General features: G+C 35.7%; 1 protein-coding gene across 18 annotated transcripts in view; it reads left to right on the top strand.

Annotated features, from left to right (window-relative positions):
• LOC149802934 (uncharacterized) overlaps positions 1 to 24,678 on the top strand; it is a 389,228-nt gene that overhangs the window by 152,901 nt on the left and 211,649 nt on the right. For 17 of the 18 annotated variants that reach the window (XM_089952442.1, XM_089952437.1, XM_089952439.1 and 14 more), the window contains one exon: positions 2,128 to 3,579. In XM_089952442.1, coding sequence (XP_089808568.1) covers positions 2,128 to 3,579 — 1,452 coding nt within the window. Of the gene's footprint in view, positions 1 to 1,305; positions 1,633 to 2,127; positions 3,580 to 24,678 lie in introns of all 18 variants that reach the window. The other variant, XM_089952448.1, reaches the window with a different exon arrangement.

Genomic DNA, 24,678 nt, shown 5'->3' with positions numbered 1-24,678 from the left:
GACTTTCTAATCATCCATCATATTAAGGACTTTTTAAATATCCATCATATTTAGGACCTTTTAAATATCCATCATTTCCTTTTGATATATTTTCATGGCATTTATGGATACCCATCAGCAGTCTTATCTCCTTGTTTCTATTTAAAAGATAATTTAATAGTTAAAATCTTGTACTTACTTTTTGGAACGTGGTTTTGTGACACCATTCTCCTGTATGTCCATCTGTCTGTCTATTATCACATCTAAAACGATGGGTGGGAATTCACAAAAGTTGCTATTTGTATTTGTTGCCCTTGGGTTAGTCATCTCTAAGAGGGGGATCATCCTTGGTTCCCATCTCTGGGGACCCTGGAGGTAACGCTTGAAACATTAGATACTGGAATATGCCAAGAAAAGCATGGGGATTTGCAGTGATGAACAATTCCAGTACTGCAACTCCAGTTTAATGTTGTATTCACGAGACATATGATCATAAATTGCTGTTTTTTTATATCAATTTATCATCATATTTTTAAACAAAAAGGTGGGAATTTTTTAAACCAGCAATAAAGACTTTAGATTTGAAAATTTGAGGTTGTGGTGCACACATGTGCATGGAGGCTTTAGAAATTTAGATCTGATTTGATTGGTTGGGGAGAATGGGGTGGGGTGGGTTCACTTGTGTAGATGTGTGATTTCAGGAGTAATTGTAACTAAGAAAAGTGTGGGAATTATGATGTTTTACTGCAGATTGTTAGTTTTATTATTAATTATGATAAAGACAAATTTCAACTGAAAAGGGAAATTAATTCTTTTTCAACAAATTTGTTGAATAGAAATAAGCACAGAATTATCATGAGATTGTATTCTTGTATGCTGAGCCATGTGTCAGTTTATGGAAGCCTGTCCGCTGACCTTTTTTTAAAAATTGGGTTATCATATTTTAGATAGCTTTTAATTTTAGCTCTTTCATTTAAACCTATGTTACTTTCCTTTCTTTAGCTTTCCTTTATTTCAGTGAAATTTTGTTCCTGTTATTGTTGTTATACCTGAATGTTTACATAAATTAGTTGACTCTTTGCTTTGCCTGTCAGTCGTTTGAGTTATTCTTGTTGCTGTTCTGTTTCAATTTGTAATTTAATGTTTTGTTTCAGCATCACATTGAGGCACCATTCAGTTTATATTTATAAAGGATATAATAGCTAGTTTTAAATGCTAGAGTTTAGCATGCGATATACCACTTGTTGTATTTGTAAAGCTTTTCCTGCTTCTTTCTATTGTATTATAGTACCGCTGTATGCTGTAATCATGTTTTACTCTCCTTAGTCTCCAAATTTCGGAAAAACTCAAACACAAGTGTTACAACTGATGAACCTACCACAAGCCTATGGTCATCTCCCCCCTCTTCCTGCCCCTCATCTCCACCAAGTCGCCCCCGGCTGCCATTGTTGCCTCGTGCTTTTAGAACTCCACCCATGGTCAGAAAATTCCAATCACGGTCATATTCTACCAGCCAACCAACTTCCCGTGATTCATCCCCTGCTAGCTGTCCAGAGATATTTTATGCAGATGTTCAAGCACGCCGCCACAGATTAAAAGGTGTAGACCTGTACAGGCAGCAACAGGCTAAGCTTGCTGAGCTTGGTGTCCCAGGTAGTTAGATATTTTTTGGTCACCTGCATGCTTGATGTCATCTGCATGTTTGAAACTCCAATTTGCAGTTTGCTTGTTTTTAGTTGCAGAGAGTTAATGATTTTGTTTGTTTTAGTGCTTCAGTTTCATGTATTGTTGTTTCCATTTATAAGCCCTGAACTTTTGGCATTCTCTCTTTTCTTATTCATGATTTACTTGTTTGCTGTTTTGATGATTTTATGGATTAATGATTGTTTTTCCTAAGTTCTATTTTTTGTTTCAATCTGAATGGTATAGGCATAGCTACAAGACCATCACAAGTGCTTTGTTTTGTTTAAACGCATAGAAAATATGATGATGTGGAATTGATGACTTGATTTGTTGCATATCCGAATTTCCAAGCATGAATTCAGAGATGATCCAGACTTGGATTTGTCAGTGTCACTTGATATTTGTTCCAACATTGTTGTCTTCAGAATTGATCTGGTAATTTTGTTTCTTTGTTGCTTTTACCAGCTGGCAGAGCAGATGACTCAAATCTACAGAGAAATATTTGGCAAACGTTCCAGAGTCCCCCACAAACTGGATATGATCCTCCTCCACAGCGTAGCATGAGCATTGATCAATTAGGCTGGTCATTACCGATTAGAGTAGAGTCCAAAGCTCACAGTACTGAGATCCCAGTCACACGGTCCATTAGCGTGGATGACAGTCACTCCCATCAAATACCCATTCATCGGGAGCATGGGCAGTTGAAAGGTGAGCCCTCGTCTGTGAGGCAAATTCCAGTTCAGAGGGAAATGTTGCCAACCAATATTGGCTCACCACAACAGACATCTGCTCAGAGTTTCGAAGGTTGGAAGAGTGAACCAGTAAAGGAAATTCCCATCGAATTTGCAAAAAGTTACATAGATAAGAAACCAACCGATAAGGCAGCTGATGACGGTCATTTTATAGACTGGAAAAGTTCTTCAGCCAAGCAAGTTCCTGTTGAGGGGGAAAAGAGTAAGGATCAAAATGAATTGGAGCAACCTTCAGAAGAAATTCCCTACAAAGGCTGGAGCAGTAAACCAGTTAGGCAGATACCTGTTGAATTTGGTGGTAAAACTGCCTCAGAGGCACCAAAGCAAACAATCACCACACAGGAAATACCACCATGGAAGAGAGAAATACAGGCATCAGGTAGTTTTGCACCTGGCTCTTTTGCAACTTTACCAGCAAAAAAATCAGCTGATGGCTTACCTGAGAGACATATGGTTGGGTCTGTGATAAATGATTATACACCAAACTCATATTCAACTCTACCTAAATCTTCTAGAATACCGTCAAAGACAGATCCAAGTCAAAGACAGCCAAATTGGAGTCAGAGTCAGAGTGATTTGTTGCGAGAATTATCAGAAGACCAAACAGAAGGTCAAAAAGCCACATGGCAGCCAAGCACATATACAGAAGGTCAAAAAGCCACATGGCAGCCAAGCACATATACAGAAGGTCAAACAGAAGGTAAAAAAGCCACATGGCAGCCAAGCACATATACAGAAGGTCAAAAAGCTACATGGCAGCCAAGCACATATACAGAAGGTCAAACAGAAGGTCAAAAAGCCACATGGCAGCCAAGCACACATACAGAGCAGCCGATTTTTCAAGCTTGGAAGCCCGTCTTGTCACCTAAACTACAGCCAAAATGTTGGACGCCTTCCAGTTCACCTGCAACTGAGAGAAAATTTGGTTCAAAGGATTTCTTCCCAAAACAACAGTCATTGTCTCCTACACAACAGCCTTTCTCTCCAACACAGCAGCCTTCTTTCCCAATCCATCACCAACCTTTCTCTCCAACACAAAAGCCTGGACTAAAAGTCCATCCTCAGCAGAAGGAATCAGAACTAAATGATACCAAGCCAGAACTTCAGCAGTTTGGTTTTATCCCTGTCAAGGTGTTCCATGAGGAAACGGGGGAGTCACAGTCAGGTAACATAACTTGATGCATCATGCTTGATACCTGTAGCATGGAGCACAACGACAGCATGTACATGATCAAAGATTTTCTGGAATGCCTTTTTTATAAAAATGTTTATGAATACATTTCACCAATCACAGATAGCTGTAAAAAGCATGGAGTTTAACCCTTTAATGACTATATTATTATTGAATGCCAGCATGGAAGCAGCAGTGGTTCATTCCCAACAGTGGCATGCACTTGACTGTTATTTTTCCCCATCAAACTTTTTATTAGAAACCATGGATGTACCATGATGATAAGCATGTGTAGCTTATTTTAAATTTTCTATGATGGCATTGTCCATTAATAACATAATACTATCATGAAGTCCTACGAATTACAGCATCAGTAGCTAATTCGGTAGACGTAGTTGCTGTTATATAACCTTAGGATGTGTAGCTGTAGAAAGTAAGTTCCATTTGAATGAATTAATATGTAGACTTAAGACACCCTATCGTTAGATAACACAGATAGTCATACATGCATTGAATTTTGCTTATCCTTATTGCTTGAAAACTGTATATACTCACTTATAACTCAACAACATAGATCCTGATCTTCTGTAGCATAAAGCGCCTGCAGATCAGGGTCATGTTTGTTTGTTCTACTGCTTATTCCTAACAAACTGCACAGACCCAGATCTGCTGGCACATTATGTGATGGCAGATCTGGCTGTGTGCAGTTTGATGTTGGACTGGTCTTATAAGTGAGTATATATGGTATATACCAGTAGTTACCAATTCAAGTGCTGTATCCCTCACCCCAATTATGCATAGTATGAGTATGGTTTCCCACTACATAGATTGACTATCACTAGAATCAGAAAGAAATTGTACATCAACAGAAATCATTATGACTTGCTTTTCAGTTTGTACCCACCTCACTATACAGAATGTATAATTTTTAGCTCAGCTGGTCATAGACCACAAGAGCTTATGGGATGGCCTGTTGTTTATCATCCATTATCCATCTGTCTGTTAGCACAAGTTTGTTATCACTACTCCTATTAAAATACTTGGAGAATTACCATGACACTTTACATGCACATTCATTCCATGGTCTAGTTTATCCTAAATGAAAATGGTTTCGCACATGCATCCAGCATCCATAGTGGCCATCTTGAATACCTTGTTGCTACTTCTGCAGAAAGGAAAGTCATGTGAACAATCGGTTTTCACCAGAAGACTTCTTAAGTTGTCCTAAGTGAAAATGGTGTCACTTGGGCATCAATATGGAGATAACAGTGGTTATCTTAAAACTTTTCTTGTTGTTATACCTTCCTGAATGGATGGTAATGTGGATTCTTAATGAAAATGGTGGTCATCTGACATCCAATATGACCACAATGGCAACCGTCTTGAAAATCTTGTACTTGCTACTTGCTGTTGTTGTGGGGTTTAACGCCATTTTTCAGCACACGATAGGCTATGCATGGCGGCCAGTATTAATGGTGGAGGAAGAACCCAGGAAAACCCTGGGAAGAACCACCACCGACCCATGAGAAGCTACTGGCAAGCTTTCTCACATACCCACAGGTTGACCCATGAGAAACTACTGGCAAGCTTTCTCACATACCCACATTAGCCGAATCCTAGACTCAAACCCATGCAGACAGAGGTGAGATGGCAGTGATCCATAACTGAGAGCGCTTTAGACCACTCGGCCACTCGAGGCCCCGTACTTGCTACTTGCTACTTTTCATGAATGCATAGTCACATCAGCGTGGGGTTTCATCACAAGACTTTGTATGATGTCTAGTTGGTCTTAAATGACATCCAGTATGACTGCAGATCAGCCATCTTGTTATTGCTCCTCCTCCAGAATGGAAAGTCATATCAACATGAGATTTCCACTGAAATGTTTCTTATTGTGTCTTTTTGTTTTAATGAAAATAATACCAATTTGACATCCAGTATGGCCACCACAGCAGCCATCTTGAAAATCTTGTTATTGCTACCACTCTTGAATGGTATTTCAACACTGGGTTTACACTGGAAGACTTCTTTCCATATCTGATTGGTCTTAAATGAAATGGTGCCAATGTTACATCCAGTATGCCCACCACTGTGGACATCTTGGCAGTGTTGTTATTAATACTCCTTGAGAAAGCATGGTCATAATCACATTTAGGAATATTAGCATGCTGATGACTGGAATGGATCTAATATTATGCCACAGGTAAGTCACGGTGGAATTGGCACTTTTTTTTTGATGTTGTCAACATATTTACTCCAGGACAAATCACATGTTGGTGCCACCAATATATATTTTGTACAGTTTGTGGTTGGTAGTGTTTGGCCATGGATGGTGTCATTGGTTATAAGTGGTTTTGTGCTTCTTTTGGGGTACTTATTACTTTGTACATATGTCTCGACTAAAGCTGTCTGTCACTTGTTCTAGTGATGAAGATTGTCCAGATATTTTGGTTGGATGGTATATTCATTGGTAGAATGGTTGAATCTGTATTATGGATGGTCATCAAGACAAGTCTAATTCAGGCCGAGGCATTTTTCAGGTTGATCATTTATACATTGTGAATGGAGTGTACAGTATAGACCCATTGGACTGTACCTTGAAGGATACCAGATGTTACCAGGATAGATGAAGACTCTGCATCACTCAGGAGAAAGTCTAAAATCCAACATGTGTTCTTTTGTATAATGTAGTGATGAGACTTTGATGGTGGCTTTATGAGAGCTTTTTTTTTAAAGGACTGCACCAATTTTTGCTGTTTTGTTGTGTAAGCTTTATGCAAGATTTTGAATGGTTAGTATAAGTAGTATCTTGTAATATTCTAAGTGTGAATTGATGGAGTTGTTGCATTTTACACACAACATCTTAGAGAGATAATGGCTGGGAGTTTGCAGTTGTTGAACTGTTTCCCATTTTGAAGACTGTGCAACTAGGGCTGTTTTCCAATTGTCTGGGATTTTTCTGTTATCCAGAAGATTAAAAGAGCCGGAGTATCTGCAATGTCAGCAATTTATCAGGAATTTGGTTATGGCTGCTTGCTTTATTTTATATTATAAAAAAGCTTGTTGACAATTTGTTTAGTGACAGTAATTTTTGACATTGATGGCTTCTTGCTCTTCAAAAAACCAGGTGTCTTCCTTGGTAAAGACTGATGCAGATTGTTTGTTGAGGATATCTGCATTGTTCATACTGTCTCAATAAAGTGTCTTTTTTCAAGGAATAAACATTTGTCTTATCCCGCCTTCTGTCCCTGATGAACTTGTTTGGGTTTGCTCAAAATCTTGTTTGCATGTCATAGATGTAGGTGCCCTAAGCCTTCTGACACATTTTCTGGTCTTTTATTTTAATGGCCTTGTATTTCATTCAAACATTTGACAAATTTGAAGCCTTGACACATTTGAACCATCTGTGCTACAGCTGGGTTTTTCTTCTTGCCCCACTTTTAATCCATGGTTGACTTATTCACTGTGAGCTCATACACAAGGAATGTTTTCTTCCATAATTTTGTGGCACCCATTTCTAAGGCTAGTTTGATATGATTGAGATAAAGGTATTAGCTGAGTAAATATCACTTATATTTCAAAGGATGTTCAAATTCGGCTGTGTCCGGATAGTGTATTAGAACACAAAAATAGAATATTTCCTTTTATGAAATTACATTGTAATTGGTTCTTATGATCCCAGATCAAAGGCTAAAGTGAAATAACTTGCATTGATAAACAAAATTTGACCAATTTAATTGGATACATTACCATACCAGCATTATAAATAGGGCAGCAGTGTAATGAAGGTTTTTTATAGTGAGGGTCCACTAAACTAAGATACGTTCAGCAGTAGTTAAATATTAAATAAACAAATTATTAAATGAACAAATAAAACAGATCTGTGAATATAATTCGATGAAAGATACTGTTTTAATTCTGATTCAAGTCAACTTTGCCATTTTATTTGCCAATGTTAATAAATTGGCTCCATTCAGATTAGAATTTACTGAAGTGGAAAACTAAATTTCAGTGCTAATTAATTAGACTAATTGATTTCATATTGGTTGATAACAAAAGTTATTAGTATCTCATGGAATGATTAACCTTCAAAATTATTTTTGCTAATTCAGGATTTTTTTTCTACTCTGCAGCCTTAAATAAAATTGCAGTAATTTGAAGAAAAAAATTCTTTCAACTTAAAAGTTTATGGTTATTCCATATGTTATTTTTCTGTCATTCTATTTAATTGTGTCCTTGACTAAGCTCTGTCAGCTGTCAAAAGTTGATTACTACATAACCTTGTACAATTTCAGTGGAAATTATTGTTTGGACTTTCATTTAATGGGTTTATGAAATCCTTCCCTTTAGCTAGACCATCCTATTGTTCACTAGAGTAAACCTGAGAGGCAGAAAAAAAATCAATAATGTCCAGTTGAGATGTAGTGCTGATATTTGGACAAATGGCGTTGTCACTTACATTAGTATTGTTGCCAATATGGGTTAATGTTTCAGCGATGGAGGTGGTCAGATCACAATGTTGACATTGCGGAAATTGCTGTTATTAGTCAGGTTGGTGCAGTATTTCACATCAATAAGTTTTGCCATATAGCTGGCAGATAATCACTGCCAAATTTTTTGTGTATATATTATGCAGCTGTCAATGTCTTCTGGACATTACTTTATAATCTTGAACAGGATCCAATTTTTGTTACCATCTTTACTCGCTTATAAGTCAAGTCTAACTGGACAGACCCATATATGTTGTCAGATAATGTGCTGGCAGATCTGGGTCTATGCATTGTGTTAGGAATAATCAGTTGAACAAATGACATCGATCCTGATATGTTGGTGCATTATGTGATGGTAGATCAAGGTTTATGTTGTTTGCAGTTGGACTCGACATATATGCAAGTATATATGACAGCTGTTTTGTACTTCTTCTAAATAGATTCAAGGACTTTTTTGACTGGCTCATTTCATATTGCTAACTGTATGACTTTTGAAAAATATATGCAAGTTTAGAACGATATATGCAAATAAAAACAGCCAATTGCCTTATGCACTTTTTGGCATAATCACTTTCAAAGAAATGATCTTGCACTTGATGTTCAATTAATACTAGTTTTTCACCCCAATTTTGAAGGAAAAAATGAACAAAGATGTTAACCATCATTTCATATTCACCTATGATCAAAGAGAGTTGAAAATTAGTCCCAGATTACTACTGGACATATATGCTTGAATTCTGGAATTTAAAAGCAATCCAGTGGTCTGTGTATGTGTGTGTTTGTGTTTTGTGTGTGTGTGAAATGGACGCATTAATATATAGTTAATTTTTTTGTACTCATTGATTAAAATATTAATATTCTCAAATAAATTCAGTACAAATTGGCAGATTTACCATGCTAGTGGGTCATTGGATCTGGTTTTCTGGGAGGTAACTTGATTATATTCCCTGCCAAATATCTGTGAGAATTACGTGGACCTGGATTTCAGTTTCTACATTTTTCTGCTTTATACACTAGACAGTATTATCCACTGACCCATCAAGTTCCAAATTAACTTGCTTCACATTGTTGGTCATTTAGATTTTTTAAAGACTGCATATATTGTGCATTCATTTTCAGTTCACCTGGATGTAAGCCAAGTTATTGAAGTTTATGCAAATGATGCTGACTAAACTAAACAGAAAGAATCTTTGCATGAAAAACGTTCAAACTTATGCCAAATGATTCCAATCAGCCATTGAAAATGGCTGCTGTTACTAAAAATATAAGAAAACCCCATTAATCATAGAATTTGACCAAACTGACAGAGCATCTTGGCAGGAAAACCTTTGAGATTTTTTTAATAATATGATGCATATTTTACTGCCATTGTTACAAAAATAGGAAAACCTTGAAACAACTTCATCTCCAAAACTACTGAATAGAATTTGACAAAACTTTACAAAAACACATTTTGGCATAAAGACTCTTCATATTTGTATAAATAATGCCAATAGGCTATCAGATGTGGCTGTTGTTACAAAATACAGAAAATCTTGTACTTCTAAATAACTGTTGAAGAGAATTTGATCAAATAATAGAAAGTGTTTACTTTAAACAATTCTCACATTGATACAAAAGATGCTGCTCTGCCATCAGGCATGGCTGCCATTACTGAATGAAGAAAAGCATTACATGACTTATAAGATCAGAATACTGATCAGTTGGACCAACTGTGATGCAAAATATCCTGGTACAGCTGTATAGGGACATTTAAATATTGGACAAATGATATGCATCAAAATTTGATGAAGATTAAAAATAGAGAAACTTTATAATAATTGCTTACATAAAATATGGAATCAGCGGTAATTGAGACATTTCAATTGAAAGCATTTTCTTGGCAAACTGCTCTTGCATTTGGCAATCAGGCAGATGTCATTTTGGTGAGCAATCTTGGGATTTTTGTTTTTGATAGGATTTTGATCCAACTCGGTAAATAGGCCTTATCAAGACCTTCGATGAGCATGATTATGAGTGAAATTAAATCATGTCAATGATATGACCCTGTTGAGCTTGTAGATCATTGAAAAGGATTTCCTGTATTACATAGGGGATATTCTCCATCCATATATCTGTCCATGACCAAACCTCATAAACTGGGTAAATAGATTGTCTTCATGATACAGTCTATACTTGCTTATGAGTCCAGCTGCAACTGTACAGACTCTGGTCTGCTGTGATTGGCTGAATTCAGTGCCACTCTGGAAACAGCTTATATCATCATGATCATGTGCAATTTTGAAAGTAAGCAGGATTCATGCATATTAATAAGATGATCTTGCATGTGATTGGCTAACCCTGTTACAACTCAGTAATATTTTTTACATTTTGGTTTTTTATCATCAAGATCCTGGATAACTTTGATCAAAAGACAGTGCATATTAATTATGCCATGATCTTTAGAAAGAATTTTATATCATGATATAGTAAAATAGGTAAAATGATCTTATTATAAAGTTTGAGCCTGCTTAGAGAAATGGTTACTTAATGGTTACTTTTCAGTTATGTAAGATAGATGAGTGATATCAGGCACACCAGGACCTCTTGTTTATTTGCCTTACTCAGCTGGGCAGGCTTTTTTAAAAATAAATTCTCCTGCTCAGTTGTGCTAGTTTTCCTGCCCCCCTCCCCCCTCGGTTGGGCAAGCTTTGGTCCAGCCATCTGATTTTGTAGCTATTCATGCCTAGCTGGAAGTCAAACTGGTTAGCTGTCCATGGGCATCTGTTATTTGATGGATGATTGACAAATGTTATCCTTGTCCAAGGGGTCAGTTGATAATCATATTGATACAAATGGATCATTACTTGACCAAACTTAACAATTATTCTGTAAAATTGATTGAATTTATATTGAACTACTAAATATGCCAAAGAGCAACTAGGAGGGGTCTTCAGCCTATTTCAGAAGCTTGATACAAGCACCACCATTACCAGGAAAAATAGTAGAAATAAAAAATAAAACTGAAATTTTAAATAACAGAGATCGATCTATAATGACAAGTGCTACAAATAGCAATCCTGTTTATAGCTTGCAGACTTGGTAGTCGAAAGATGTAGGACAAATACTGATCAGCTTTGTTACAACATAAGTATTGCAGAACATGTTGAGGAGATTGGATCGGCACTTGAAAAACAAACAAAAAAATGGTGGTGCTACAAGACATTGTTGCTTTGGCCATTGCAAAAGCAGTAGTCAATATTTAGATTGTGAATATGGGTGTATTTTGGATTCCATTTCCAAAACCAACAACAACAACCCCCACCCAAAAGTAAAATCAAAGAAGTGCCAGTGTTGGGTGCATGTCTGAAGAAGGGAAAATGTTATTGTTGACAAAATCACAGGATGATTTATCTGCAGTAAATTTGTCATAGGTGGGAATGGACCAACAATGGATCTTCCTGACCCTGTCCCAGCCACACTCATGTCAGATTAGGTTGATACAGGGGTAGATCCAAGAATGAGAAGGAGGGCATTCAGACAAGAAAATAAATAATGAATAAGTAAATAAATTAATTTCAAAAACATTGATGATACAAATTTAATTCAAACTTAAAAGTTTTTAAATAAAAGAAATGCAAAAATAGCATAAAATTTTTGGAATTGAGTAACTTGGTAGCATAATTTAGCATTGACCAGTTTAATCTTTAGTTTATTATGAAGGCTGTAGTTCAAATCCTAAATCAGGAGATCAAGCGGTATTGGTCACCATGGAATTCTCATTTCTCTGTATTCCAGCATCAGGGTATTTAAAGATCAAGATATCATGATGAAATGTTGTCAGTTTTGAACATAAACCTTGCCCAAATTCAACATTTATTCTCTATATTTGAGGACCAGTAAGTTTTGAACATAAACTTTGCCCAAATTCAACATTTAGTCTCTATATTTGAGGACCAGTAAGTTTTGAACATAAACCTTGCCCAAAATTCAACATTTGGCAGTATTCTTTATTTTTGAGGACCAGACAATAGAATCACAGAAGTCTGATTCACAAAATGCAATTTGCATCTGAACCTGACATTAATACATTTGTGATTTCTTTAAGAATGTCCTACCATTTACAACTTTATAACAATTTATTTTAAAAATTTGCTTTATTTTCAACTACACTTAGTGTTTCTTTTCATAATAATATAAATAAACACTTTATCTCAGTTACAAGTAATAATTTATTGTTTTTGATCATTATCGAAGCCTATCTTTGTCCCACACTTTTACTTTTAATATAACATAATACACATAACACATTTACAATAACATTATATCGATATCTGCAATAGGATTAGGATAATATAACTCCATTTTGGAGGGAGAAAAGAAGGGGTGGGGTATTAGTTATCCAGTATACGATGAAGCTACAGCTTGCAAGTCATTCATGCAGACTGCCATGTTTCCAGTGTCATCTCCATGCTCTGATTTGCAATACAGACAAACTATCCTTGGGATCTTGATTTAGCTGTACATTAGTAACAACTGTATGTACTCGCTTATAAGACAAGTTCAAATGAAAACTGCACAGACCCAGACCTGCCATCACATAATTCACTAGCAGATCTGGGTCTGTGCAGTTTGATAGGGGTGATCAGTGGAATCAACAACATAGACCCTGATCTGCAGGCGCATTATGCTATGTCAGATCATGGTCTTTGTTGTTTGCAGTTTGACTCAACTTATAACTGTGTACAGACAGTAGTAGATTGTGTGTACTATACAGTCATGACAGAAATCATGGTTGTTACATTCCATCTACAGGGTTAGTAAAACTATAGCTTGTTATGGAAACACTTGCAAGAAAGAATCTGTGAGAAATTAAACTTGGGTATTGTGACTTTTAGACGGTTCAAAATTTTTCTCTACACACTGAGATATTATATGTCTGACATGAACCACATTATTACTGCAAGTTTGAAGTAAAAATTGAAGTTAACTTGAACTTGTTGTCTATACCCCACCCAAAAAAGATAAGTAATAATTTAAATGATAGAAAGACAATGATCAGAGATGCTCAAAGTGGCTGTATTTTGTAATTTTTAATATACAACAGTTCAAGAGAGTAGAGGGTAGTGTGGTTTGGATAGCTGGCAGTCTGGCTGCTGATGTCAACTCCCACTGCTGTTTGTATATTCCTGGAATAGGCCAAAGAATCAATAGTTCTGTAGTGATATAACCAGTTTTATAGAACACTTGCACATAACAAGCATCTATTGGAGTGTTGGATTCTGATAGGAGTATGTCTGTTTCTGCTCTTCCTTGACATAGTGAAATTTGCACCAAGGTCAGGCAAGTAGAGGGGAAGTGGAAGAGGGACTTAAAGGTAGCACTAGGGATGAGATAAATGTCCCAAATTACTACTGTCAGTAGCTTTCTAAGGGAAATTCATTAATGTAGGTCATTAATTATATACACTAATAAGGTAAATAGAAGGGTATGATTTGAGCTGAACCCATCTCTTTGACATTGTGTGTGAAATCCATGGCAATGGATTTAACATGCTTAAGGTGAATGGGTGGGGGATGGTAACATGTAGAGTCAGGATGTGTTTCCTTGAGCTTCAGACCAATAGCATGTGTGAAATTTTTAATTTGGTTGTTTGTATGCTGTTGTGGGAATATTTAGATGACTGAAATTTGTTGGAATTAACCTTTAAAAAGATAGATACATTAAGTACTTTAACTATTTTGCATCTTTGTCATTGACACCGTAGATGTTTAGAATATTATTTGGTTCTGTAAGAATGATTTTCTAATTGTAAAAAAGACATAAATGCAAAGAAAATTATGATAAAACTATGATAGTTCATTATTCTGTTGAGTCCTTCTTTTGTTCCATTGATGTCATTTATATACCATATTTATCCGGTGATAAGCCCATGCTTAGGGATAAAGACCACAACTTATTTTTGCATAGTAATAAATATATATACAAGGTATCTTTTTCTGCTACTAAGTCCACCACCTACATTTTGACATTTATTAGGCTAGTCCCCAGGTCTTATCATAGAAGAAATACTGTATTGCCGGTGTCTTTTCCCTAAGGCTTTGGAAAACCCATAAATTTCTTTTTCCAATTTTTTTAAAAATGCACCCGGATAGTCTTGATTGGTACAATAAATTTTTAACCCTAATTTATTAAATACTAAATAAGACAGTCAGTTTTTATTAAGTTACAGAAGGTAATTTAACTTACTACATTGTCGTTATTTCAGAAATGAGAAGAATTAATGTTGATGTATGCTGCCAATAAAAGACAGTCAAGAATTGCCAATTTTTGCATATGCTGTCGATTAAAAGATTAAGCAATTACCATTTTTTGATTTTCAGCCATATTGTACATTAATAATTTGTGTAAAATTGTCTGAGAATCAATATTTCTGAAGTTTTTTGTTGTATAGTTGTAAGTTAGCATTGATCAGTAGGAATGGTTAAAGAGAAATTTCTATTGGGAAGAGTTTTTAGTTTTGAAATTATGTTTCTGGAGATATAAAAAACAAACTCACCTAAAAAGAAAGATAAAATTAATAAAATCGGCATGCATAAACTTGTATTCCGAATACCAAATTAAATGTTGAAAATAATGGGAATGTATCATCTGTTAGCTGTATTGTCACTGTTTCATACATTTATCTCTTACAAGATTATTTTGAAACCTACCCAATCATAAAATTTCTTAAAAAAAGAATATACTGAATATATTTACTGCTTTATCTAGCTCCACAGGTTAGCTTGCATAACTTGTTGCTGAATGGGTGCAGATTTGAATCCTATTTTAATATCATCCTTGGTAGACCACCATGGTATGTCTCGATGCAAGACACTTTATTGCAATTTCTTTGGCCCTATATTATCTACTTGTGTTTATGTGCCATAAAAAACCTAAACCAAACCAAAGCAAACCAAAGCAAACCAAAGATCAAAGAGGCATAATGTGAGTCAGTAGAAGAAATAAAATCTTTGTTTAGTGGCTTACTTATTCTGATAATGTTTACCCTTAGATTAGCCTAATATCTAGAATTTTTAAATTGGATTTTACTTGATCAAATGAATACATTACCATGCCACTTAGGTAAATAATGACAATCCTATAGTAAATATTTTAAAAATATTTATTGAAAGCTTTCTTTTCTTTAAAATTCAAGCAAGGAGCGAGCGAAAAATATTTAGCATGATGCTCAAACACAATTATTGTTCACCCAGTTAAAAATATAGACCAACTTGTACAGATGTCAGCAATATTAATGTTCAGCCTGCTGAATACAGACCAACTCATTTAGAAGTCAGCATGAAGTTTGAATAGTAACAGTAATGCAGGCAACGATACTTGCATCTCAACATTGTGTGTGTGATTTGGATTTTTAATGTAGCTTTGACAATTTTTCAGTCATATTGCTACGACATCTACAGTGTGGCAATTTATAGTGATGTCTAGCACTGGAGCATCATGTCACAGACATGTATCATGATGTCCCACCCAGTCACATTATCCTGCCACCAGGCTGACCAGTCCTAACATTAACCTCTTAATGCTGAGCGCCATTTTTTTATAACTCTTTGGTATGACTCGGCCGGGGATCGAACCCATGACCTCCCACATCTGAGGTGGATGCACTAACCACTAGGCCACTGGAGCAGTCCATCTCAACATTGAATTTTTTTAATACATTATCAATAGTCTGTGACTGTACAAATCCTGATTTGTTAATTGTTTCAGTAGTATAAACCTGGTGGTACACAACATTGTGGGCCATACATGGCATTGTAATGGGGAGATTTTGAAAGAAAATAGTACATTTTTCTCAGATTCTTGGAATGAAGGTAGTTTTTGACAGCTGTGTTCAATCAACCACTTCCACTAAAATAGTTGCATCATAAATCTGGGGAAATGATTTTTCATGACTTGAACTTAATTGACATTGACAGACTGCAGTTTCAGTGTAGTCATTTTCTTCTTTGGAAATAATGGCATTTACATAAAGATTGTCAAAAACAAAATATAAAGACTAAGATAATTTTGATTTCAATATTATTTCCATTGTCAATTCAGTCATTACTCATCTTAGTCCAAAATGAAAATCTTGCCTCACTCCCAATCTAAGCCTAAGTTTTTCCACAGTTTTGTTGGAAATTACTGTCCTTTTCCCCCCAAGTTTTTGGACATTGTTTTTTACTATTTTGCATCTCAAAACGGGTGATGCCAGTATGTGTGAATTATGTAAGGTTTATATGCCTCCTCATGATTATGTAAGGTTTATATGCCTCCTCATGATTATGTAAGGTTTATATGCCTCCTCATGATTATGTAAGGTTTATATGCCTCCTCATGATTATGTAAGGTTTATATGCCTCCTCATGATTGTGTAAGGTTTATATGCCTCCTCATGATTATGTAAGGTTTATATGCCTCCTTATGATTATGTAAGGTTTATATGCCTCCTCATGATTATGTAAGGTTTATATGCCTCCTCATGATTGTCCATGGGGCCTTACTGTTGCCCTTCATCTGTCTAATTAATCTTTGTGTTGGGGTCATCTTTCGAAGTAAGCTTTCTGTTAAGGTCATCTGTCCAATTAAGCTTTGTTTTGAGGCCATCTGTCCAGCTAAGATTTGTGTTAAGGTCATCTGTCCAATAAGCTTTGTTGTTAGGTCACTGGAGGAAAGTTTATGTTCCATGAATACATGTCTGGTTAATTGACTAAACTTAACAGATTCATAAAGATATGATTTCATCAGTCTTCAGCTTTCATTTGCCTCTGTTTCCTTTGAAAACATTGATGTATTAATACATATATGGAGTTCTCCTTTTTTAAAAGATATTTCCAGTATGCCTGATTCATATTACACATGCAGATTTTTAGTATGCCATATTCTTTATGATAGATGGTAGTGGCATAAACGTTTACTATGCTAAATTTATTATGATACATGGTAGTGGTGAAAATATTAGTACTAAAGTTATTATGATGTTTTAGCAATGGAAAAATGTCATTTTGAAGTTGCTTTGTACTATCAGTTGTTTAAAACTAGGTCAGGTTAATTTGACTAATGTATCTTTAATTGAATTTATTTTACAGAACAGTAAATATCTTCTCCATTTCTTTGAAGTACGATGGTCTGATTTTGATGGTGGTTATTAGGATAGATGAGTTTTCAGATGATTCAGCCTTGTGGCATCTGTTTGGGTTGAATCCAAAAATTAACACAAAAAAAATCAATTTTCATCAAAATACCAGTGGGGGGGGGGTTGTATTGATATTGGCTGCAGGAGTTTTATTTATAAAAGAATGTTTATTATATGCATGAGAAATTGTTGGCCTTTTAAGTTTTATGAAATTGGTTCACTTGTATGAGGACTGATTCAAACTGGGGTATGCTTTCAAGTGCTTTGACATGAACAATTTATAAAGTGCAAAAGTTAAGGATGGTTTGCAATCCTTGTATATTTTATTCTGTTTGCTTTATAAATTGTATATTTGATTGCACATGTGTTAAGAGGTCTTTTTTTGACTGTGTAAAAATAAAAATACTGATAGATAATAAGTAACAATTAAATGTGCAATAACAGTATATCTTTTCTGTGTTTTCAACATTCAGCACTCCCTAACTCTAAGGCCTTTCATTATAATACCATAATTGTTATATGTTTTGTATGGTCTTGGATCCCATTTCGTTAAGTGGTCATGAAATTATATTCGTTATATAGTAGTCTCATTTTTAGATGGTATGCACAGCATTATGATGAGAGAATGATTTAGCAGTTTCTGTATATTTATTCTGCTCTAATAATGAAGTTTTTCTCATGTTGTTGGCTGCAGTGCCAGATTAAACCCTGTGGAGTCCCTTAGGCAGACAAAATCTTGGCCCCCCCCCCCTTGCAAATCATCTCCTAATATGTTTTTAATTTTACCAGCCAACAATTTTAATAAACCAATTTTATTAAACAAAACAAGTATTAACAATTATTAATGTTATTTAACAAATTAAAATTTTATGTTATTAAACAAAAATTATTAAATAATTATTGTTGTGGGGCCACTAAAAGGCGTGGGGCCGGCCCATAGGCAGGTGCCTATTCTGCCTATTTGGTCATCTGGCACTGCTTGGCTGTCATCATTTTCAGTAAATGAGTATTTTGCATTCAAGTCAGATTGAGGTGCAAGTTTTATAGATAATTATTTGTACATGTATCAGATCATACAACAAAGATTACAGATGTTTCACCAAAATTACATTTCTACAAAATGGCACTTGTTTATCGAGTGTTCTTAATTCTGTTGCAGCCAGTAAGAATTGACCTCATTGTTAGATTTTTATTGAATTTCAGAGATTGTCATTTATTCGCTTGTTGTAGAATGTCCAGCAAATTTATACAAAAAGAATGTTTAGAAATCAAGACTATGTTCAGTTGAAATGCAGTATAAAGTACTCAGCAGGGCATATAGTCATCCATAATGTATTTGAAATTGATGTTCTTGGGCAAAATGCTACAGATCCAGCATGGTCATGGGTAATTACTACCAGTATATCTTTTGCAATCTGTACAGATCTACAGTGAACGTTTTCCATCAACAAGCTTTAAGTTTGAAGAACTGACTGTACTGGTAAATGTTTACTATTTCAAGATTTGAAGTAACTGGTTTTTTTGTTGTTGATCACTTAGGACTTTCCTTCATTAGCTTTAAATTTCACCTCCTTGATGCAGAGAGAAAAACTTGGCCAAAGTGTTGGAAAAAATCAGAGCTGATCAGACAAGAAAACCAGTTGAAGTAATTAGCTGCTACTTTGTTGCACTACTTGCTTTTTGCAAAAAAATTGCTGATAGCAAAATTAGAAGCAAAAATGTACCATGAAGAAAAGCATGTTTTTCAAGGTGGCAGTTTCTGCATGTAGGTTTACTGTATTTAGTATTTAAAAAAATGGTCACACATCAGAGACACTGAAGCTAATTTTGCTGTGTGAGCAAGTCCAATTTCTTAAAACACTTACCCAATTAGGGGGCCCCGAGTAGCTGAGTGGTCTAAAGCGCTCTCCGTTACGGATCACTGCCATCTCACAAATGTCTACATGGTTTCAGATCTCGGATTCGGCTAATGTGGGTATGTGAGAAAGCTTGCCAGTAGCTTCTCGTGGGTCAGTGGTTCTTTCCGGGGTTTTCCCGGATTCTTCCTCCACCATTAATATTGGCTGCCATGCATAGCCTATCTTGTGCTGAAAAATGGCGTTAAATCCTACAACAACAACAACAACAACAACTTACCCAATTAGCTCATCTAGTCACAAGGCCAAGTGAGGTTGTGGTGTGGCCTTGCATCTGCGGTGTAGCCATTCTGGAGTTCCTATTTTAGATTATGGACATATGTTATCTAAACCGCAGACAACGTTGATAATGAGTGATATCCATGCATGTTAATGAGGTGATCTTAAATCTTATTGGTTGAGCATTTACTTGAAAAGCTCAGACTGTCAAGATTTCACATTTACCAATGAACAAAATACAGGCTTATGGATGAGATGAACTTGCATATGATTGGCTGGGCTTGTTAACCTCTTTGGAGTTTCATCGAACTAAGAATAAATATGCTGGTTTCATTAGGATTTTGCATGAGCTTACAAATGAGCAAGATCCATGCATATTAATGAGGCGATCTTGCTTATGATTGGCTGGACTTGTTATCACCTTGTCTACAAGATATTTGAAAAGTTTGATAATGAGTGAGAGGCATAGTTATTTATGATGGCTTTGCATCTGAACACCCGAAATATTTTTGTACCTCACTGGAGAGTGTATTTTTGAAAGATATTGTGGGAAACAGATAAAGAAAACCTGATGTGTGTTTGATTCCATATGCTAAATGATATTTGACACATGACAGACAGCTTGTTGTCATTTCAGGAGGAAGTTTCATTTTCCATCTGGTGTTCACCTTTGAAGTTATTTTTTTCCATCTGGTGTTGACCTTTTAAGTGTTTGCGAAGTGAACTGATGGTACTTTTTGATTGTCGCTGCCCTTCCACTTATGGGAGCTCCTTCTTCATTCTTTCTATTGTTCAGTATTGAACATGACCAGACATTGTCACTTGCATTTACATCACCTTTTATGGAAAGTCGGGCAGTTTATTTGACAGATAAAAATAAAAATCCCTTTTTTTTTGGTCACCCAGAAGTACTGGTTCAGTATAATCAGCAGGAAATACCAGTATGTTGTAGATCAGTAATTTGCATATTTGGGGCCCTACATTCAGATGCAGATGTGAGTACCATATATACTCCCTTATAAGTCAAATCATACTGCAAAGAACAAGGATCTTAATTTGCCTTAACATAATGCACCTGCAGATCAGGGTCTATATTGTTTGTTCTACTGATTACCATTAACAAACTGCACAGATCCAGATCTACTAGTGCATTATGCAATGGCAGATTTTGGTCCGCAGTGTGCATTTGGACTCGACTTATAAGCAAGTACACTCAGTAATTGCCTTTTCTGATCAACTCATCCTTGTGTCCATTCCTTCTTCTTGTAACAACTTTGGCTCGCAACCCTTACCCATAATTGGATGCCATTTTGTTAGATGTATTGCCCTATTACAGGTTCACGTAGATGTGCTATTAGGACTTCATCTTATCAGGTCCTGAACATTGGTTGGATTTGTTGCCCTGTTTAGGATGTTGCTCCATCATCGTGTACGCATCGCAAATAACTCTCGTTAATTTTTCTCCCAATTTGTGTACAAAATTCTGTCCCACTTTTAATTTCTGCACAATAGTTATTAAAAATTATTATTGTATACTATCTTTGCTTATAAGATGGGTCCAACTGCAAACTGCAAAGACCCAGATCTGCTGTTGCATAATGCATTGGCAGATCTGGGTCTGTGCAGTTTGTTAGGAGTAATCAGTAGAATAAACAGCATAGACCTTGATGTGCCAGCGTTTTATGCTACATCAAATCAGAATCTCTGTTGTTTTTCAGTTTGTTCTCGACCTGTAAGCAAGTACATATGGTATAATATAAAATGGCACACATTTGATATTGCTGAACCCTTGGGTTAATTGTATTATCAGCAATCTGCATCATCACTTAGCAGAGTTATAGTCCTTGGCTGTCAGACCCCACCCATCTTCATTCCATACAAAAACTGATTATACTTACTGCAAAGTTTTTTTGGTGGTGGGGGGAGTATATTTGAGGCAGCATGTCTGACCATCACACTTTTCTTTATTTAATATCTTCTTAGCCCCTTGAGGTATCTCTTTCAAGTTTGCAATGTTTTGATATCATTATTAGATATTGAGTCCAGTGTAGGGAAAAAATAAGGCATGTCTGAACTGCATTCTGAGAGTTCTGTTTTAATTAATTCTACTGGTGACTGATAAGAAGAGGATAACCTGTTGTTTATCATCTGTTGTATGTCTGTTCATTAGCACAAGTTTGTTATCACTACTTCTAAACTACCTGGAGGATTGCCATGAAACATTACACCCACACTCATTGCAAGTTCTAGTTCGTATTGAATGAAAATGGGGTCACTAGGGTATCCAGTATGGTCATCGCAGTGACCATGCTGTTTTTGCTACTCCTCCAGATGGGCGGCTCTGGTGGCCTAGTGGTTAGAGCATCAACATTGGATGTGGGAGGTCGTGGGTTCGATCTCTGGCCAAGTCATTCCGAAGACTTACAATAATGGTACTAACAGCTGCCCTGCTTGGCACTCAGCATTAAGAGGTTAGTGTTAGAACTGGTGAGCCTGGTGTCAGGATAATGGATACGGCATGATGCCCCAGTGCGAGACATCACTATAAACTGTCACACTGCAGATATCATAGTGATATGACTGAAAAATTGTTAAAGCTATGTTAAAAATCCAAATCACACACACATACGCACACTCCAGATTGTGTGCTGTTTCTTTTTTAAATTTATTTTTAATGTAGCTTTAACAATTTTGGTTCTGTTGCTATAATGTCTGCAGTATGGCAGTTTATAGTGACATGTAGCAATAGGGCATCATGCCATAGACATGTAGCATCATGTCCCACCCAGTCACATTATCCTGACACCAGGCCGACCATTCCTAACACTAACATCATAATGATGAGTTCCATGCCAGGTAGCTGTTAGGTCCATTTTTATAAGTCCTTGGTATGACTCAGTGGGGATCAAAACTGTGACCTCTCACATCTGAGCCTCTGGAATGGATGGTTATATCAACATGAGGTTTTCACAAATAGCCTGCTTGTGTTGTCTAGTCGGTCCTACATTAAAAAATGGGGATGAATACTCTCTGTCAATTGCACTCTTACAGGCTTACAAAAGTTATTGCCAACAAACATGTATATTTGGCCAAAGTTCAGGTGGCAGTAAATTGGTTGTTAATCTCTTAATGTGAATTTAAGTTTTCCTTTGCCTTTTAGTAATCAGTACATTGAGCACAAAAATCCATATTTGTGGTCATGCATAATGGTAGATATTATTAGTTAGGTAAGAAATTGTTAATTTTAAGAAAGTGTAAGAAAACCAATTATTACCAAATTAAATTGATTTATAATCCAGTCATGTTTTAACTGGCACTTAACATAATTATTTCATACAGAAATAATAATAATAATAATATTATTATTATTATTATTATTATTATTATTATTATTATTATTATTATTGGGATGATATCAAATGAAAATTAAATAGTGTCTTTAGTTTAATCTGTGAATGGAACTTTAAAAAAAAAATTATTCTTGATTTCACTACTACTACTACTACTACTACTACTACTACTACTACTACTACTACTACTAATAATAATAATAATAATAATAATTCTTTAAAGAGAGTTACACAGTATGCTAAAACATAGTTTACCTTGAGGCCCTAAAATAAAATAAAGGTGTATGTACATACATTTAAGATAAAATAATATGTAACCAACATCATCATAAAATACTAGTCCATATAATGTAAAAGTCAAGGAACAAAGAGACAGAATGAATAAAATCCAACATTAATAATCTATTTATGTCTGTATTTTGATTTAAATTCTTGCTGTCTGTGTCATCCTGTCAGGTAGTGGTAGTTTCATGCTATAGCATCAGAGGAGGAATTCAGTCTCACAAGGGTTATCTTCATGCACATTAAGGTAGCCATAATAACCCATTTCATGCAAATTAAGGTAGCCATAATAACCCATTTCATGCAAATTAAGGTAGCCATAATAACCAATTTCATGCAAATTAAGGTAGCCATAATAACCCATTTCATGCAAATTAAGGTAGCCATAGTAACCCATTTCATGAAATTAAGGTAGTGATAATAACCCATTTCATGCAAATTAAGGTAGCCATAATAACCCATTTCATGCAAATTAAGGCAGCCATAATAACCCATCTGATAGAGCATCAGACATGTAATCCAAGGGTTGTGGGTTCCATACTCACCCACGTCAATCCAGGTCAGCTACCTCAGCATGTCCTCTGGTGGGGAGGGGGAGTCCTTTAATTCCCATTTCCATGGCTATTATATAGCCAATAAAAGTGCCTTAAAACCAACAAAACCAAAAGCATAGTACAAATCAGTCTTTCTAATAAAGAGAAAGTCATCACACAGCTTAACAATCAGGTGTCCATCCAATTTTAATATACATACTGCTTGCATTAATGCTTCCACCATATCCCAGACCATGTATAACTTAAAAATGGGGACTATGGTTCACAGTACACACACTGGAACTTTACACAGTGGGGCCTTGAGAATTTGCAATCATACACACCAGAACTTAACACAATGAGGCCTTGAGAATTTCTGTCACACACTGAACTTCACACAATGAGGCCTTGATGATTACCATTGCAGGCACTGGAACTTTGCAAAAAGAGGCCTTGAGAATTCAACTTACACAAATGGAATTTCACAAAATGAGGCCTTGAGAATTCAACGTACACAATGGAATTTCACAAAATGAGGCCTTGAGAATTCAACTTATACAATGGAATTTCACAAAATGAGGCCTTGAGAATTCAACTTACACAATGGAATTTCACAAAATGAGGCCTTGAGAATTCAACTTACACAATGGAATTTCACAAAATGAGGCCTTGAGAATTCAACTTACACAATGGAATTTCACAAAATGAGGCCTTGAGAATTCAACTTGTACAGATATTTGGAGAGTCTGGAATATATTACACTCAACAGTTTGACAGTAGCAGCCAATTTATTCTCAGGACTGGTCATTTTTATCTCTACCCTATACATGCATTGGGTTTCATGTACTGTATGTACACACAACAAACAAAACAAACTGCATAGATCCAAATTGTATGGTGCATTATGTGATGGCAGATCTAAGGCAGTTTTATGTTGGACTTGAGTTGTAAGCAAGTATATATTGAAGTAAACTGTTTTGGATAAGAATTGAAATGTTTCAACTATTGAGTGGTCAGTTACCCTTAGTCAGCTGACCCTAATCAGTCTGATATGTAACATGACCAATTCTGCCCACTGGTCAGTCTGATGATTATGCAAATAAGTATATAAAATCAACATGCTGTAATATACCATGAGGAAATACA

This window comes from Sinohyriopsis cumingii, chromosome 3, assembly GCF_028554795.1.
Source record: "Sinohyriopsis cumingii isolate HCF-2022 chromosome 3, ASM2855479v2, whole genome shotgun sequence".
NCBI lineage: Eukaryota > Metazoa > Mollusca > Bivalvia > Unionida > Unionidae > Sinohyriopsis > Sinohyriopsis cumingii.
Note: the sequence above shows the minus strand (reverse complement) of the source record. Positions and strands in the feature narration are given on the sequence as shown.